We start from the raw sequence: 19,369 nt of genomic DNA on the forward strand, positions 1-19,369 counted from the left end.
TCTGCTCTCTTAGAAATTTTAGTCTGTTAGGGAGAGACAAATAAGTGTAAGATGCTTTTCGGGGAGAGGTCCTGGTGTTATAAGAAAATAAAATAGAAGGATTTGACAAAGTCAAGATTTTGAGCTCTATGTCCTAGATACTGTTATGGGGCCTTACTTGAATTAATGTATCAGGATGTTTGCAACAGCCATATAATCCCCATGTACAGATGAAGAAATTGAGGCACAAAGTGTTATGTAACTTGCTCAAAACTACAGAACTAATAAGTGGCAGAGCTAGGATTTAGAACTCCAGAACATGCATTCTTAATCATACAATACTGCCTAAAGTAAGGGAGTGTTTTCCTTTAGAAGTGAAAATTGAAACAAGTTTTGAAGGACAATGTAACTTTTCTAGGCAAAGAGAGAAGAGATGAGTATTATATGTGAGAGAGCAGCACATGCAAAGGCCCTGGGGCCAGAAGGAATGACAAGATAGAACAACTAAGAAAAGCCTTCTGAAGCTCTGGTACAGAGACTAGATGGTGCTGGGGAGGTAGGTAAGAGTCACACCATGTTGGGCCTTGTAGACCATGCTATTACTCATACAGCATTACTCGTTCATATTAGGTTTGTTCTTTATCTTATAGCAATGGGAAGCCATTCATGTTGGAGGTGGGAAGGATTATACTGATGTATTTTAGATTGGTGGGGCTAAGACAGAGGAAAGTTATTGTACTTACTGCTATACACTTGTTGTACACTTACTGTACATTATATAAGTTTTGGTTTTTCCTACCCGGTTTCTTCCTTTTAATGTATTGGCAGAGACTGCATCTTGTCTACTTCTGTGTTCTTGGCACACTGTTTGACACAATAATAGGTGCTCAATGTGTGACTGTACTGATTGGAGTTAGGTGTTTGCCAGTGAAGACTTCCTCCTGGAGGTGGAAGAATCTCTGAAGTTCACTGTCGCTTTAGGGGAACTTGAGCTGCTGGGTAGCTCCTCTCTGTGCTTCTCTTCTGTGAACTTGAAGTGTGCTCCACTGAGTCTGTATTTGAAGCAGAACTTTTGGAAGATTTTATTCCTGCCAATTCTCTCTCCACCCCTGCAAACCATTTGGTTGGTTGGAAAGCAGACTGCTAATTCTCAACTGTAGTCTAGAGAATTCTAATCATTCTTTGAAGCCAATTAACAGAATTTGTTTGCTTTTAGGATATATGTAGAGTGCACATTTTAGTCTTTCCTTATTTATTTTGTGCTTTTTAAACATATGTTGGTTAAATACCTAGTTTTTTCTTCTGTGTACATTTTTCAGTGGCTCCAGGATGTTGGGTTTAAGGTAATTGCTGTAGTTTATTGAGCTTTTATACGCTTTATATGGTTTTTATATGTTATCTCTTATCCATGTAGTAACTAGGTACAGAAGCCCAGTTTTGCAGAAGAGGAAACAAAAGCTCAGAGCAGTTAAGTAACTTGCTCAAGGACCCAACTGGCTGAGGTAGAATTTGCACCTTGATGGTGGGATACCAAAGGCTTGCTTTTCCGAGTACAGACTGTCTCTGATTGGAGTGGTGTCATTATATGAAGCATTCATGACGCTTGACTGCTTAAGCTCTGTGTTCCTTAAAATCCATGATTTTCTTTGCTAGCCATGGAAAAGAATGGTTGAACATATCCTAATGCTTTAGAATTGCCCAGAGGTAAATCTTTGCAACATGCTGATGGATTTCTGACAATCATTTGGGAAAAAAATCTTCTAAGATTATTACAGAAACCAGTTTCTGGTATAATAAAATGCTTTTGGATACTCCTGTATTTATACATTTACTTTTTGGATTTTATTCTAAAGAGGTTCAGAGCAGAGGAGTGATTGGTAAAACCCTTTTCTAAATAAAGGGGAAAGATGGTGACATTTTTGATCAAGAGAGTGAAGGAAAAGGAGTTGTTTAAATGATTTCAATTAAAAAAAATGTGGGTAATTGGGAGAACAGGGATGAAAAAGGAAATTTGGGAAGGGAAATTTTCTTTTTGGGGGGTAGAAATGTAGTTTTTCATTTTAGGTATCTGGAGTTAGATGACTACAAGAGTCTTATTGAATTTGCAGGAAGAAAGGGAAAGCAATGGCTGGTTTTTGGGTCAGTGATCTGATAAATTGAATAAATACTCAATCTTATTATCCTAAATTAGGATCTGGAAGAAGGAAGAAGAGAATAGGATTTAGAGGAATGGCTTGAGAGGAGATGGTATAGCATTTACTCGTTCATTTATCTAAAGAATTATCCATCCATTCAAAAAGTGTGTGGGGCATCTACTAAGTGTCTGGCACTGTGGTGTGCACTGAGGAGACCAGAAGAAATGAAAATATGTTCCTTCACTGGGTCCCTGGAGTAGACAGGTCAAGGGATAAAGACTGAAGGAAGAATTTGATAAGGTCTTTGGTCTTTAATGAGAATAATTTCAGTAGCATGATAAAGTATCATATGCGGAAATATTGTTTTGAAGATACTCTCCAATAGTGAAACAAATAGGTATTTTTTTTGGAAAATGAGGATAGTATATGATTAAAAAATTAGTTTATTTTAAATGCTTATTGACTTTCACTTAAAAAAATCATAAACTGTGGTGGGATCAATATAGTAAGATCAAAATAAAAGTGAATTTCAAAAGTGTTGGAAGATGTAGACATAATTTCAGTCAGGAAAACTAATACAGCATCCATGGGACACACCTGGTGGCTTAGAACAACACAAATTTATTCTCTCACAGTTGTGGAGGCTAGAAGTCTGAAATCAAGATGTCAGCAAGGCCATGCTCCTTCTGCAGGCTCTAGTGAAGAATCCTGCCTTGTCTCTTTGAGCTTCTGGTGGCTCCGGGCATTCCTCGGCTTGTGGCTGTATCACTCTAGTCTCTGCCTCTGACCTTGCAAGGCCTTCTCTTCTTTCTCCCTGTGTGTCCTCTCTTCTTCTTTCTTTTATAAGGACAGTTGTTGGATTTGGGGCCATGACACTTTCCAGTATGATTTCATCTCAAGACCCTTTTTCTAAAAATGGTCACATTCACAAGTTCCAGGACGTGCTACATCATTTTGGGGCCACTGTTCAACCCACTACACCTCTATGTGCCAGACACTGTTTAGTGGTGGGGATATAATAGTGAATGTTTCTGCCCTCCTTGTAGTTATATTTGAGTAGAGGAGACTGACAGTATTCTCATAAATACATAAGTTCAAAGAGTGGTAAGTGCTCTGAAAGGAAAAAACATAGGGTAATGGGATAGAGTGGTGGTGGTGTTGGATGAGGGGTTACCTAAGGAAAACGGGAGACATTTCTGAGCATATGGCATTTGACCAGAAAACTGACCCAGCCTACCTTGTGATGATCTGGGGGACTGTCATTCTAAGGGAAGGCCAAGGCAAAAGCTCTGAGGTGAGATTGCGTTTGGTATAATCAGGGGATGGATGTGGTCAGTGTGGTTGGAGTGAAGTGAATGAGGAGGGGAATGCTAGGTGATGAGGTAGGCAGGACAGTCTTGTAGGGGCTTGTATTTGAGACGTAGCCCCTATTGATGGGAGTCCATTGGAGGTTTTTAAGCAAACTGGATTTATGTTTTGGAAAGACCTCTCTGACTGCTGTGTGGAGAATGTCCTAGTGGGGGCAGGGGTGGGAAGCAGGGAGACCAGTCAGGAGGCTGCTGTAGAAGTTCGAGGTAGAGATAATGGTCGGGCGTTAGTGCTGGCGTTGGTGAGAGCTAGCAAGACTTTTGATATGTTTTGGAACTAGAGCCAGTAGTACTTGTTGGGTTATAAGGGAGATGTAAAGAACGAGAGGAATCAAGGACCTTTGAAAAGGTAGACACAAAAGGCCACATATTGTATGATTCCATTGATATGAAATGTCCAGAATAGGCAGAGCCATAGAGACAGAAAGTAGTTCGGTGTTTGCCAGGGGCTGGGGGAAAGGGGTCGATGGGAGAGACTGCTGACAACTAAGGGCTTTCTTTTTGGGGTGCTGAAAAAACATTCCAGAGTCAGATAGTGGTGATAATTCCACAACCTTGTGAATATACTAAAAGTCACTGAGTTGTCTTCTTTAAAAGAATGTTTTGTTTTTCTTTTCCTCCCCAGATCCCACCAGTACATAGTTGTATATTTTAGTTGTGGGTCGTTCTAGTTGTGGCATGTGGGACGCTGCCTCAGCATGGCCTGATGAGTGGTGCCGTGTCCGCGCCCAGGATCCGAACTGGTGAAACCCTGGGCCACCGAAGCGGAGTGCGGGAACTTAACCACTCGGCCACGGGGCCGGCCCCTAAGGAATGAGTTTTATGGTTTGTGAATTATATCGCAATTAAAAAAAAAAGTGACCCTTAAGTTGTTGACCTAAGCCGCTGGGTGTGGTAAGTTCTTTGTGATAGGGAAGGCTGAGGCTTGGGACGGAAGATCAAGACAATTGTTACATTAAAATAATTTGATTGAATTTATAAAACATAGAGCAGTGGGTGATCTCATTTGTTGTTTGTGGGGTCACGTAATGAATGTGTTAAAGGAGAAGTAGTGAGAAAACACCTTCTCAGGTTCATAGATGATTCTGGTGTTACTGAAAATGGCAAAGGCGGAGGAAAGCTGTGTACACATTTAGTCATCAAAGTGCCTTCAAATGATTCTCATTTTTACAGCTGAGGTAAGTAACTTGCCCAAGGTCGCACAACAGTTAAGTGGTAGATTGAGGATTCAAACTCAGATCTGAGTCAACACCTTTGTTATACCATATTAGCAAACTTAGTAAAAAGAGAAATGGCAAATTTATACATCTTGGGCACAAAAACTAGTCTGAGCTTCATAGCAGTCATGGAAAAGAGGGAGGTGGTAGGTCATAGAGCTGTCCCTGTCTTATAGTAAGGAGCCTTCGTTCTTCAGGACAAACAAGCCTTGTCCTGGCGTTGAATGCATAGAATACATTGTATAAGGGCAACTAGCAATCCAATAAATAACTTCTTTGTTACTTGTTTTACGCAAAAATACAGTGATATTTCCCATCTCATTGGTTGCTGTTAATCTGGCACTTTGTGCAAGTTATAGTTGTGTGAAACAGTTCTGTGGAGGTGGGATGGTTAGGTTTCCTAGAAGCAGAGCCTGAAAGGGATTTTGTGCAGGTAGTGGTCAAGAGAAGAGTGAAGGAAGGAGGATAGAGCAGGGGGAAAAAGCTGAGCAAGGATGGGGTCCCAGCTGGAAACTAGCTTCAGTGTCATCCCCCAGGGGAGCTCTGGAGCAGTGGTTCTCAAAGTGGGGACCACAGCCAGCTTGTCAGAAATGCAGATTTTTCTGGGCCCTCCAGACCTGCCAAGTTAGGAACAGAGGAGGTGGAGCCCAGCACAGTGAGGTCTGAGAAGCACTGCTGCAGATCAGCCCTGTCGAATGAAAGTACAATGCGAGCTGCAAATGTAATTTAAAATTTACTAGCACTCACCTTAAAAAGGTGAAATTAATATTGATATATTTTATTTAATCCAATATATTAAAAATACTATTTTGACATGTAAATATAAAAATTAATGAGGTCTTTTTTTTGTGTTTAGTCTTCAAATCTGGTGTGTATTTTACACTTGGAGCACACTGGAATTTGGACTGGCACATTTCAAGTGCTTGGTAGCCACGTGTGGCTAGTGGCTGCCATATTGGACAGCCAACTCTAAAGCTCAGATTGCACTACCAAATTGGTCACACGTTGAGGTGAGGGGGCCCACCTTTTGAGCCCCAGGTCAGTCATTGGCTGTGAGGTGGGGAGAGGGGTAGCTCCCTGGCTTGATGGAGAACTCCTGTCTGGTTGAGGTAGATGGGCCAGACTAGGGAGCAGGTGTGTGCTATGAGTAGTCAGCACACCAGCTGGGAACGCGGTGCTGACTGGCAAAGAGGCTCTGAATGGACACCAACAGCATACGCTACAAGTGGGGTGGGAGGAATGGCCTGGTAGGGGAGCTGTGGTGGAATGATGAAGTTTTAGAGTTGAGGAATGTAGTTTCCTGGTGCTCTAGCTTACTATGGAGGCAGAGCCAGAGAATCTTGAGATTTGATCGTTTCTCTCCAGTATTAGGTATTTTGCTTAGCTTTTAACAGAAGGTCTTGGCTGACAGTTAAAGGTTGGGATGGCTAGTGAGGTTCAGAAGACTAGATAGTCACTGTCTGTTTGAAAGAAAAGCTGTGCTTAAGTGAAAAAGCCTGACTTACATTAGTGTTTTTAGAAGGCATTCTGTCAGAAGGTCACTCTGGGTCTGTTAAAATGCTGAAATAAAGACTCAGCTGCTGTCCCGAGCTCTGTGCCGTGAAACGTGAAAGAGAGGACCTGTGCTCAGAAATTTTGAAGATGAAGCACTAATGTTGACTTTTACTGAGATAAGATGATGTCATGGCTCTATTAATCCAGTTTTGAGGATAGTTTCTTCTTTGAGGTAGAATGCATCCTGATGATGAATTACTCTGGCAATGGAATTGTTTTAGTATTATTCCCCTGAATGCTACTGTGGATATGTTAAGAATAACAGTAGTTATGTGTTTTGCAGAATTAGTGTTTAGATTGTTCTTTGACATAATTCCTACTGGATTTACCAGTTTGGGCTTTCATATGAGGTCATGTGTAGAATGTGAAAATAGATGCTATCTGAGCTTAGAAAAGGATATTCAGTTCCCTGTTGTTCCAACAATGGCTAGAAGGCATGCATCCATTTTGTCTAAGAGCTATACCATTTCCCCCTTTTTTGGTTAATAGTTATTGTGTGCTTACTGTAACGTATGCAAAACTGTGCTAGGCATTTTGCACACTCTGATTTAATCCTCATAGCAGCCTTATGTCCTAAGTAAGTACTGTTATTATGTCGAGTTTACATGAGGAAATGTCCTATATATTTAAGAAATGTCAGAGCCAACATTTGAACCCAGGTCCGAATCTGTCTGAGTCTGGACCAGTGCTCTTAATTACTACATTATTACTCTAATGGTAACTCTCAAATGGTCTGGTATAATTTTAAGAAAGAAGGGGAGAACGGCATAATTGGATTTAGTTTTTGGGTAATATCTTACGTTTCATTGTTGCTTTACAGTTTATCAAGGCTGATTTGGTCCTTTACCACCTCTGTAGGAAAGCATGGGAAGTGTCGTCACCTACATCTTATAGATGGAAACTAGGATCCAGAGAAATTATTTGCTCAATGTTACGTAGCTACGAAGCAGTGGAGCAAAGAGTTGACCCAGGTCTTGTGACTCTGAGGTCATGTTACTTCCCATGTGCCACGCTCTTAGCAGGGATTTCCTTTCTAAGTGTGGAAAATGTAGGAAATCTTTATTCTTGCAGAAGAGAACCAATGGCACTATGTTGTTGGGAAGTCATTTTGCACTTACAGCCCTTTCTCTTTTTGGCTCTGGTAGGCTAAACAGTCTTTATAGATGGAGTTGATTAAAGTTTTTCCTAGAATGCCTGTTGCTAGGAAGTGTCTTAAAAGAATTTTGGACTGGGCTTGTAGCCAGTTTGTGATATGCTTAACAAAACCAATATGTTAAAATTCTGTGTGGAGGTCCAAATTAGCAGATTTCTACAAGCTTGTTTTGTGCATTAAAAAAATTTTCTGTTGTAGCTCTACAAAATTGCCTAATGTTTGACCTATATTCTTTATAAGTTTGAACTTTTCATGAAGGTCCGCCAGGAGTAAACAGGAACAGAGAGCCTTTGTGGGGCCGACTGCAGATCAGTGCAGACTGGCTGGGGGACTCGCCCAGACCCTTGTTTCTGGGTAGCAGTTGTTCTGTTGTTATGGTTCTGTCTGCTTGTACCATTTCCACTTCTAGTTACTTGGCTAACCAGGGGCGTCTGTGTTTTTAAAAGTTTGGGGTGCATTATCACAAATTCACACGTGTACACACTGTATGCTTTCCTTTTTGATAATGGTGGCAAAATACAGTCTGTTAGATCTTCAGAATCAATTTTTTTGGAATCAATTTTTAAATAGTAATAAAAAGATTCTGAAAAACCAGTTTGATCAGTCACATGTGCTACAGCGCCTACGTTTTGTCCAGGTGTAACTTGTAGTAGAGTTCATTAGTTTTAAGAACTGTGTGGTGTAGACGTTTTTTATTCTAGTTTTATGTTGTTGGTAGTTTTCTCAAAGTAAATGTAGTTTACATTGAGTCAGCTGACCCAAGCCTTTCTCAGAGCTTGGCCACTTAGAAATTTCCGAATTGTTCTGGGACAGAAACTCTCTCCCCTATTGGGCCAAATTTAGCTTAGTCCATTCTTCATGAGCCCATCTAATGAGATAGAGTCCTGAGGTTTTTATTCCAAAAGGTATCCTAGAAACTTAATGCGTAATTCAGATTTATTGAAATCTATGAAACTAGCTCTATTTCTGCCAAGTAGCTCTGCGTGTTTGTTATTCTCAGAGTGATTCACCAGTGAGATCTGAGTCCCCATATTCTTGGCCCACATGTTCAGTTTGGATTATCTCCGTAATTCAACTTCAGTAATAGCCAGAGGCTTGCACACGTTAGATACCCCGGTCCTCATCTCTTGTTTTTTTAGTAATAGTGGTTTAGGTTAGTAAGGGAACTTAGAGGACAGTCATCTAAGCTTTCATTTCTTAGCAGAGAGCAGAAGGGTTTGCTCAAGTCATGGAAATAGTGTCAGGCTGAGTTAGGATTAGAACTCAGGTCCCTTGATTTCCTCTCTCAGTTCTCTCCCAGGTGGTATGCTGCTTTTGGAAGCGTTCCCTTCCCCAGACATAAACATCACTGTTTATTCTCTCTCTCCAAAGCTAATTAGAATGCCTAAAATGTCCATCTCAGGTTGTGTTTTTCTCTAGAGGACACCCATTTGGTTTTTGCCGCCAGGAGTAAGTTATACCCTTTAATTGGTAGTGATTAAACACTCATCTATGATTTTGCCTTTTGTAAAAGGATATGTTGACATGTTGCTGGGATAGACCATTATGTGCCTGACAGTATTAGGGAGAATTTGTGAAAATGTAAACTACTTTGTTGTTCTATTTTGTAGAATTGAGAGGAAGCTGTTATGCCATTTACTTTCTCATGTAAATATTCTGCTGCTACCTTGCAGCAGAATAAGTGTGAGAAATTCCCAGGTAGCTTTTGCTTTTTTAAATTCTTAGTGTTTGTTTTCTGCATTGGCTGAGGCTCTAAACACTAGACATGATTTTTAGGGGAAGGATTATTTGTTAAGTTCAATATAGGAGTAAAGTGGCTAAATTATAGCTATTCTGCTGAAAGCAGTGGAAGACTGAATTTTTATTTGAACACAGGGAGTGGTGAGACCTTGGTAAATTGTTTTCTCATCCGAAATCATATCTTCGCATAGACAATGGTGTTAATGTGGGTGGTACCGTTATTTTTATTATTTCAAAATAAAAAAATTCAGAATGCTTTGAATAGATCTATGCATAAACCTTGTAACCATTACAGCCTAGCTCTGTGACTTTTGAAAAATTAAAATTCTCAAGACTCATTTTTCTAATTTTGTTTTTGCTTGAGGAAGATTTGGCCTGAGCTAACATCTGTGCCAGTTTTCCTCTATTTTGTATGTGGGTCACCACCACAATATGTCTGTCCGCCAATGAGTGCTGTAGGTCTGCACCTGGGAACCTAACCCGGGCCACCGAAGTGGAGCGTGCCGAACTTAACCACTGGGCCAGGAGGTCAGCCCCTCATTTTTCTCATTCTCAAAATTAGGGCTAATACTCTTGAACTCATAGGGATGCTTGAAGGAATGTGAGAGAGTTTTGGCCTTAAAAGGGGCACAGTAATCAAGTTAATTTTCTTCCATTCCCAATTCATTGTTCTTCTCTGCTCTGTACTTGGTAGTGTGAAGGCTTTATTCTGTGAAGTGTATCTTTCATATCTATTACCTTCACTTTTTTTTGTTTTTTTTAAAGGACACGAATTTTTTTTGTTGTTTGCTTTTTTTATTAAGATTATGATAGTTTACAACTTTGTGAAATTTCAGTTGTACCTTATTGTTAGTCATGTTGTGGGTACACCACTTCACCCTTTGTGCCCTCCCCCCACACCCCCCTTCCCCTGGTAACCACCAATCAGTTCTTCTTGTCTGTATGTTAACTTCCACCTATGAGTGGAGTCATACAGAGTTCGTCTGTCTCTGTCCAGCTTATTTCACTGAACATAATGCCCTCAAGGTCCATCCATGTTGATGTGAATGGGATGATTTTGTCCTTTTTTATGGCTGAGTAGTATTCCATTGTGTATGTATGTATATATATATATATATATATATATATATATATATATATATATATATATACCCTATCTTCTTTATCCAATCATCAGTTGCTGGGCATTTAGGTTGGTTTCATGTCTTGGCTATTGTAAATAATGCTGCGATGAACATGGGGTGCATGGGACTCTTGGAATTGCTGATTTCAGGTTCTTAGGATAGATACCCAGTAGTGGGATGGGTGGGTCATAAGATGTTTCTATTTTTAACTTTTTGAGAAATCTCCATACTGTTTTCCATAGTGGCTGCACCAGTTTGCATTCCCACCAGCAGTGTATGAGGGTTCCTTTTTCTCCACAACCTCTCCAACATTTGTCATTCTTGGTTTTGGATATTTTTGCCATTCTAACAGGTGTAAGGTGATATCTTAGTGTAGTTTTGATTTGCATTTCCCTGATGATTAGTGATGATGAGCATCTTTTCATGTGTCTACTGGCCATCCTTATATCTTCTTTGGAGAAATGTCTGTTCATGTCCCCTGCCCATTTTTTGATCGGGTTGTTTGATTTTTTGTTGTTGAGCTGTTTGAGTTCTTTATATATTATGGAGATTAACCCTTTGTCTGATAAGTGGCTTGTAAATATTTTTTCCCAATTAGTGGGCTGTTTTTTTGTTTCAATCCTGTTTTCCCTTGCCTTGAAGAAGCTCTTTAGTCTGATGAAGTCCCATTTGTTTATTCTTACAATTCTTTCCCTCGTCTGAGGAGTCATGGTGTCCGAAAAGATTCTTTTGAAACTGATGTCAAAGAGTGTACTGCCTATATTTTCTTCTAGAAGACTTATTGTTTCAGGCCTGATCTTTAGGTCTTTGATCCATTTTGAGTTTATTTTGGTGAATGGTGAAAAAGAATAGTCAATTTTCGTTCTTTTACATGTGGCTGTCCAGTTTTCCCAGCACCATTTTTGAAGAGACTTTCTTTTCTCCATTGTAGGCCCTCAGCTCCTTTGTCAAAGATAAGCTGTCCATAGATGTGTGGTTTTATTTCTGGGCTTTCAATTCTGTTCCATTGATCTGTGCACCTGTTTTTGTACCAGTACCATGCTGTTTTGATTACTGTAGCTTTGTAGTATGTTTTGAAATCAGGGATTGTGATGCCTCCAGCTTTGTTCTTCTTACTCAGGATTGCTTTAGCAATTCGGGATTTTTTCTTGCCCCACATGAATTTTAGGATTCTTTGTTCAATTTCTGTAAAGAATGACATTGGGATTCTGATTGGGATAGCGTTGAATCTGTAGATTGCTTTAGGTAGTATGGACATTTTAACTATGTTTATTCTTCCAATCCGTGTGCGTGGAATGTCTTTCCATCTCCTTATGTCGTCATCAATTTCTTTCAGGAAAGTCTTGTAGTTTTCATTCATTTCACTTCCTTGGTTAAATTTATCCCAAGGTATTTTATTCTTTTTGTTGCGATTGTGAATGGGATTGAGTTCTTGAGATCTTTTTCTGTTAGTTCATTGTTAGAGTATAGAAATGCTACGGATTTATGTATGTTGATTTTTATACGCTGCAACTTTGCTGTAGCTGTTGATTGTTTCTAATAGTTTTCCTATGGATTCTTTGGGGTTTTCTATATACAAGATCCTGTCATCTGCAAACATCAAGAGTTTTACTTCTTCATTGCCTATTTGGATTCCTTTTATTTCTTTTTCCTGCCCAATTGCTCTGGCCAACACCTCCAGTACTGTGTTGAATAGGAGTGGTGAAAGTGGGCATCCTTGTCTTGTTCCTGTTCTCAGAGGGATGGCTTTCAGTTTTTGTCTCTTGAGTATGATGTTGGCTGTAGGTTTGTCATATATGGCCTTTATTATGTTGAGGTACTTTCCTTCTGTACCCAGTTTATTGAGGGTTTTTTATCATAAATGGATGTTGGATCTTGTTGAATGCTTTCTCTGCATCTATTGAGATGATCATGTGGTTTTTGTTTCTCATTTTGTTAATGTAGCGTATCACGTTGATTGACTTGCGGATGTTGAACCATCCCTGTGTCCCTGGTATAAATCCCACTTCATCATGATGTGTAATCTTTTTGATGTATTGCTGTATTTGGCTTGCCAGAATTTTGTTGAGGATCTTTGCATCTATGTTCATCAGTGATCTTGGCCTGTAGTTTTCCTTCTTTGTGTTGTCCTTGTCAGGTTTGGGGATCAGAGTGATGTTGGCTTCAAAGAATGTGTTAGGGAGTGCTCCATCTTCCTCAATTTTCTGGAATAGTTTGAGAGGGATAGGTATTAAATCTTCTTTGAATGTTTGGTAGAATTCTCCAGAGAAGCCGTCTGGTCCTGGACTCTTATTTTTGGGGAGGTTTTTGATTACTATTTCTATTTCTTTACTTGTGATTGGTCTATTCAGATTCTCTATTTCTTCCTGATTCAGTTTGGGGAGGTTGTAAGAGTCTAGGAATTTATGCATTTCTTCTAGGTTGTTCAATTTGTTGACATATAGTTTTTCCTAGTATTCTCTTATGATCCCTTGTATTTCTTCAGTATCCATTGTGATTTCTCCTCTCTCATTCCTAATTTTATTTATTTGAGACTTCTCTCTTTTTTTTTTTGTGAGTCTGGCTAAGGGTTTGTTGATTTTGTTAATTTTTTCGAAGAACTAACTCTTTGTTTCATTGATCCTTTCTACTGTCTTTTTTGTTTCAATATCGTTTATTTCTTCTCTAATTTTTGTTATTTCCCTCCTCCTACTGACTTTGGGCTTTGTTTGTTCTTCTTTTTCTAATTCTGTTAGGTGTCATTTGAGGTTGCTTATGTGAGATTTTTCTTGTTTATTGAGGTGGGCCTGTATTGCAATGAATTTCCCTCTTAGGACTGCTTTTGCTGCGTCCCAAATGAGTTGGTATGGCATGTTTCCATTTTCATTTGTCTCCAGATAATATTTGATTTCTTCAATAATCCATTGTTTGTTCAGTAGCATGTTGTTTAGTCTCCACATTTTTGCCCCTTTCCCAGCTTTATTCTTGTAGTTGATTTCTAGTTTCATAGCATTATGATCAGAAAAGATGCTTGATATTATTTCAACTCTCTTGTATTTATTGATGCTTGCTTTGTTTCCCAGAATATGGTCTATCCTTGAGAATGTTCCATGCGCACTTGAGAAGAATGTGTAACCTGCTATTTTTGGATGAAATGTTCTATATGTATCTATTAAGTCCATCTGGTCTAATTTTTCATTTAATTCTATAATTTCCTTGTTGATATTCTGTCTGGATGATCTATCTATTGGTGTTAATGGGGTGTTTAGGTCCCCTACTATTATTGTATTGTTGTTGATATCTCCTTTTAGTTCTCTTAAGAGTTGCTTTACAAATTTTGGTGCTCCTGTGTTGGGTGTGTATATATTTATAAGTGTTACGTCATCTTGGTGGAGTGTCCTTTTTATCATTATATAGTGCCCCTCTTTGTCTTTCATTATCTGTTTTGCTTTGAAGTCTACTTGGTCTGATATTAGTATAGCGACACCTGCTTTCTTTTGTTCACTATTAGCTTGGAGTATTGTCTTCTATCCCTTCACTCTGAGTCTGTGTTTGTCTTTGGGGCTGAGGTGTGTTTCCTGGAGGCAGCATATTGTTGGGTCTTGTTCTTTGATCCATCTTGCCCCTCTGTGTCTTTTGATTGGAGAGTTCAATCCTTTTACATTTAGAGTGATTATCGAAATGTGGGGGCCTCCCGCTGCCATTTTATCTCTTGTTTTCTGGTTCTCTTGCATTTCCTTTGTTTCTCATTCCATGATTTTTGGATTACTAATTCAGGTATGTAAATTTCTGTATTGGGTTTGTCTTATTTGTAATTTGTGTCTTTATTCTCATTTGTTTAGTGGTTACCAGGTGGTTTGTATAAAACATCTCAGATGAGATAGTCCATTTTCTGATAGCCTCTTATTTCCTTGAATTAAAACATTCTATCCCTTTTCTCTTCCCCCTCTAGGTTATTATTCTCAGATTTTTTTAATCTCTTATTTCTTGTGTTGTGAGTTTGTGGTTAAAATGACAGAGTCATGTTTATTCTTGGTGTTTCCCTTCCTTTTATCTTTAATGTTTTATTTAACTTTTGCTAACCTGTTCTGATGGAGAACTGCTACTTTCTGTTATTGTCCTTCTACTTATCTGCTTTGCTCTTGGTTTTGTAACCCCTTTCCTTTTTTTGATTTTTCAGGTATGAGGGTTTTCCTGAGCATTTCTTGAAGAGGAGATTTTGTGGCAATGAACTCCCTTAACTTTTGTTTATCTGGGAAAGTTTTTATTTCTCCATCGTATTTGAAGGATATTTTCACTGGGTAGAGTATTCTTGGCTGCAGGTTTTTGTCCTTCAGAGTTTTGAATATATCATTCCACTCTCTTCTAGCCTGTAAAGTTTCTGTTGAGAAATCTGCTGATATCCTTATGGGGGTTCCTTTGTAGGTTATTTTCTTGTGCCTGGCTGCCCTTAGTATTTTCTCTTTGTCATTGACTTTTGCCAGCTTCACTACTATATACCTTGGGGTTGGTCTTCTTACATTGATAAAGTTTGGAGATCTATTGGCTTCTGTCACATGAAGTTCTATCTCTCTCCCCAGGTTTGGGAAGTTCTCAGCCATTATTTCTTTGAACAGGCTTTCTGCCCCCTTCTACTCTTCTCCCTCTGGTATACCTATAATCCTTATCTTGCATCTCCTAATTGTGTCTGATAATTCTCGGAGTGTTTTTTTCATTTCTTTTTAGTCTTAGTTCTCTCTCCTCCTCTGCCTGCAGCATTTCTATATTCCTGTCCTCCAAATTGCTAATTCTGTCCTCCATATTATCAGTCCTACTGTTCAGAGAGTCCAGATTTTTCTTACTCTCCTCCATTGTGTTCTTCATTTCCAGTATTTCTGTTTGGTTCTTCTTTATGGTATCAAGCTCTTTTGTGACATAGCTCCTGAACTCGTTGAGTTGTCTATCTGTATTCTCTTTTAACTCAGTGAGTTTTTTAATAATGGCTGTTTTGAAGCCATCATCATTTAGGTTATAGATTTCATTGTCTTTGGGATTGTTTTCTGGGTATTTGTCATTTTCCTTCTGTTCTGGAGATTTAATATATTTTTTCATACTGCTTGATGGCGTAGATTTGTGCCTCCGCATAGAGATACAGTTTAGTTACTGCTTCCACTTGTTTCTACTGGTGTGTCGGGGGGAGCAGCTGTTTAGATTACACCAACCAGGAACCCTCTCAGCTGTTGCTAACTGGGCCTGGGCCCCTCCTCGTAGTCTCAGTGGTCCTCTGGGGTCCCTCTTCAGCTGTGGGCTCAGTCGTAAGGGTGCTTCAGACTGCTGGTGCCTACTGTTGCAGACCGCCTAGATGTGCTCCCTCCTTAGGGTCTGCAGTGGTGTTATGGGCTTTCCCAGCGGCCGGGAGCAGGATCACCTATATTTGCAGCTCTGTCACTGTCGGAGCCCACAAAATCTCACTTGTCCACTATAGGCCACAGCAGAGCTATGGGTATCTTCTGCTGTTCGTGGTTAGCTCACCTAGCTATGCTACTTTTTCCCCTGGGCCTTCCACCCTTGTGATTGCTGGGCAGGATCTCTCTACTATTGCTGTGCAGAGGCTTTCGCTGAGGCTGCTGTGAGACTTTAGCTTTCCTCCCGGGCCATGGAGCCGGGCTGCTGGAACTCCACCCAGCCCCAGTCCTCTCCCAGGGGATCTCCGGGAGCCCCTTGCCCTGTCTGGGGGACATCCGGAGTCTGTGAGTCCAGTGGTGGCTGGCTGACTGCTGCCCTGCCCAGGATTCTCCTCGGGACCCTCCTGGTGTTCTGAATGCTGGGTGGGGCCTCTCCACTAATGGCGAGCAGAGGCTTTCCCTGCTGCTGGTGCGGGACCCTGGAGTTTCCCTCTGGGCTTAGGTGTAATCGTGGGGGGCTTAGGTAGGGCTGTAGTCACCTGTTTCCACCATCGCTTCTCTGGTGTACACACACTCCTGCCCTTGGTGTGTGGCGATGCTATGGGGGAGTCTGCTGGAAGAAAGCCGCTTGCAGGTACTAGGCTGTTCGGGGGCCAGGGGTCGGAGAGTTTTCACCTATCTCCACCTCCTCCTGGGGGGAGGTCTGTCCGCCTTCCGATGTATAGCAGCACGGGTCTCTCAGGCGTCCTGAGATGCTATATGGATATCCTTTTTTAAGCGATGAATGTCCAATTAGTTGTAGATTCGAAGCGGGAGAGACAAAGAAGACTACTCACTCCGCAATCTTCGTGACGTCTCTTATTACCTTCGCTTTTGTGTAAAGATTACATTTTGTAATTTGGAGCTTGATTCTTTAAAAAAAATAATTGTACAAATATTTGAATTCATTTTAAGATGTTGCTATAGAAACATTTTGCTTCTTATTTGAGTTGTTCTCTTAGAAAGTTCTAAGAGGTTACGGTATCTATTGCCTTTTGCTCCTCACCCCCCCCCCCCTTTTTTTTTGGTCCAGCTTTATCAGTAACTACTGGGTAAATTATTCTCTTAAACTTTGGCTGTAATTTTCATTAGTGATTATTCTTAATGTTTTAAAGCCTTAAGATACACTTTCTCCACAAACATTTGTATTAGAACAATAGAAACATAATGAGTTAGAAGTGAACTTGATTATTAGTATTGCCTTTTCACTTTTGTCTGCCAAACCACTTTTTTTTTTTTTTAAAGATTTTATTTTTTCCTTTTTCTCCCCAAAGTCCCCCAGTACATAGTTGTATATTGTTCGTTGTGGGTCCTTCTAGTTGTGGCACATGGGACGCCGCCCCAGCGTGGTTTGATGAGCAGTGCCATGTCCGCGCCCAGGATTCGAACCAACGAAACACTGGGCCGCCTACAACGGAGTTCGCGAACTTAACCACTCGGCCACGGGGCCAGCCCCCCCAAACCACTTTTATACCAGAAAAAGTAAAATAAAAAATCATATTCAGGGGCCAGCCCGGTGGCACAGTGGTTAAGTGTGCACGTTCTGCTTCGGTGGCCTGGGGTTCGCTTGTTCGGATCCTGGGTGTGGACTTATGCACTGCTTGTCAAGCCATGCTGTGGCAAGCGTCCCACATATAAAAGGTAGAGGAAGATGGGCACAGATGTTACCTCAGAGCCAGTCTTCCTCAGCAAAAAAGAGGAGGATTGGTGGCAGATGTTAGCTCAGGGCTAATCTTCCTCAAAAAAAAAAAAAAAAAGGAAATCATAGGACATCAACAAATAAAAAATAACATTTTATTATTTTCTGGTCACTGTTATAATTGAAGCTCCTTGAAGGCCAAGACTTGTTTTATGTTGTATAAAGTTCTGTGTGGTATGTGACATTCTGATCCTGCCATTTGAGTCTGCATGATCAGAAAGACTTTACTTCAAATTTTGCTTGACTCATTGACTTCTTTTGTTATACTTTTCTGGAGATTATTTCCCTGCCTTTGATTTCTTTTGTGTGCCAGGGGGATGTGTCTGTAGTTATGATTTACCTTCCATAGTTATGGCATGTTGCTTAGAACTACATATATTGATTGATAAAACATTTTAGCTAGAAGCATACTGGGTGAATTACCCTGAAAAAATATTTTTAAAACTCATGTAAGTATCTGTAATTTATTTCACTTTTTTTTTGTAGGATGTTCCACACTATTCAAGACAGTGCTTAATGGTGTCCCGTAGTCTCTGTTCAGCAAGATGTGATTCTAACGAAAAAGTAAGTATTTAAAAAATACTCTCAACAGCTAAGTTATAAGGGTTTTACTTCCTTGTCTCCACACTATGTTCAGTGGACAAATTAAATTTTATTAATGCTGTGTAATTATTTATTCCTCTGAAATCATAGGTTTTATAGGTGCTTAATTTTTGTTCCTTCTTTCATTGTGGGCCACAACCCGAATCATCAATTTTGTATTTGTATGTATACCAAAAAGTAAATAAATTTACAATGTATTTCCCTTGTTTTTAGCAGAATAACTAATACAACATTCTTTCTTAAAGACTCAGAGATTGAGAGATTTTGATTAGACTTGATATTTTTCATTTACTTAATATTTATATGATTTACTTTGATTGAAGGCAGCTATGTGTATTGTAAATTTTGGGACAAGGGAATTCCAATTAAAATCCTGGTATATGGTAATGTTTCAGCCTTGTAGTAGGAGAGATAAAGGGACTAGAAGTGGTGTTTGGAGATAAAACATGATTTAGTGACAATGAGGCTTCAAAGAGGGCGGAAGAAGAGTTTGGTTAGGAAGAGATGGTTCAAGTTGAATGTCCTGAAAGTAGACTCATCTGAATGATTATGTGAGTATGAAATAGCTGAGATTTCTTCTAAATCATCTGCTGAACTACACAAAACTACTCAAGAATCTGGAGACTTGGAGAAAGAAAGAGTCTGCAGCCGAGCGGTCCAATAGAAACAATGTGAGACACAACTGCAGGGTACATGTAAGTTTAAATTTACTAATAGCCACATTAAAAAAATAAAAAGAAATCAAGTTAAATTAATTTTAGTAATATATTTTATTTAGCTCAATACCTAAAATGTTGTTTCAACATATAATCAATATAAAAAGTATCAGTGAGATTCTTTACTTTCTTTTTTTTGTACCAAGCCTTCTAAATCCAGTGTATAATTTACACTTCTGGCACATCTCAGTTTGGTTAGCCACATTTTAAGTGCTCAGTGGCCTCATATGGCTAGTGGTTACCTTATTGGATGGCACAGGTCCAAATGAATTAGCTATGTTAAACTCCCTGTTATGAAATCTATTTAATTTAAAATTTAATTTAAAAACTTAAGCATAGACAGTATGCCTTGGGGTGCATGTATGTTTCTGCACACGTGTTGAGTTCCAATCTAGAGATAGTGAGCTGTCCTAATTAGAATACTCTAGGAGTGGTTAGCTAGCATTTATCCTAGAGGCCACATTCTAGAGATGGGGAATACTACAAGTGGTCCAGCCGTCTTTCTTCCTATAAACGCTGGTGGCCTTCCTCATTAGCATAATATGTATTATAAATGGGCTCTCATTGATGAAATCAGTGGTATTCAAGATATATGTTTTGGCTGTTTTATAGAAATTTTCAGCCCCTGAATTAACGGAGTATAACGATCTAGTTGGCCTTTTGTCCTTTGCCTTTAGGGA

The 19,369-nt window shown here is 39.6% G+C and overlaps 1 protein-coding gene across 8 annotated transcripts in view; it reads left to right on the plus strand.

Annotated features, from left to right (window-relative positions):
- Positions 1-19,369, plus strand: part of PCCA (propionyl-CoA carboxylase subunit alpha) — a 416,711-nt gene that overhangs the window by 3,173 nt on the left and 394,169 nt on the right. For all 8 annotated transcript variants that reach the window (XR_011528233.1, XM_070579174.1, XM_070579175.1 and 5 more), the window contains exon 2: positions 17,857-17,934. Coding sequence is in view for 6 of the 8 variants with exons in the window: in XM_070579174.1 (XP_070435275.1) it covers positions 17,857-17,934 (78 nt within the window). In the remaining 2 variants the exon portion in view is untranslated. The remainder of the gene's footprint in view (positions 1-17,856; positions 17,935-19,369) is intronic.

The sequence above is a fragment of the Equus przewalskii genome, chromosome 16, assembly GCF_037783145.1.
Source record: "Equus przewalskii isolate Varuska chromosome 16, EquPr2, whole genome shotgun sequence".
NCBI lineage: Eukaryota > Metazoa > Chordata > Mammalia > Perissodactyla > Equidae > Equus > Equus przewalskii.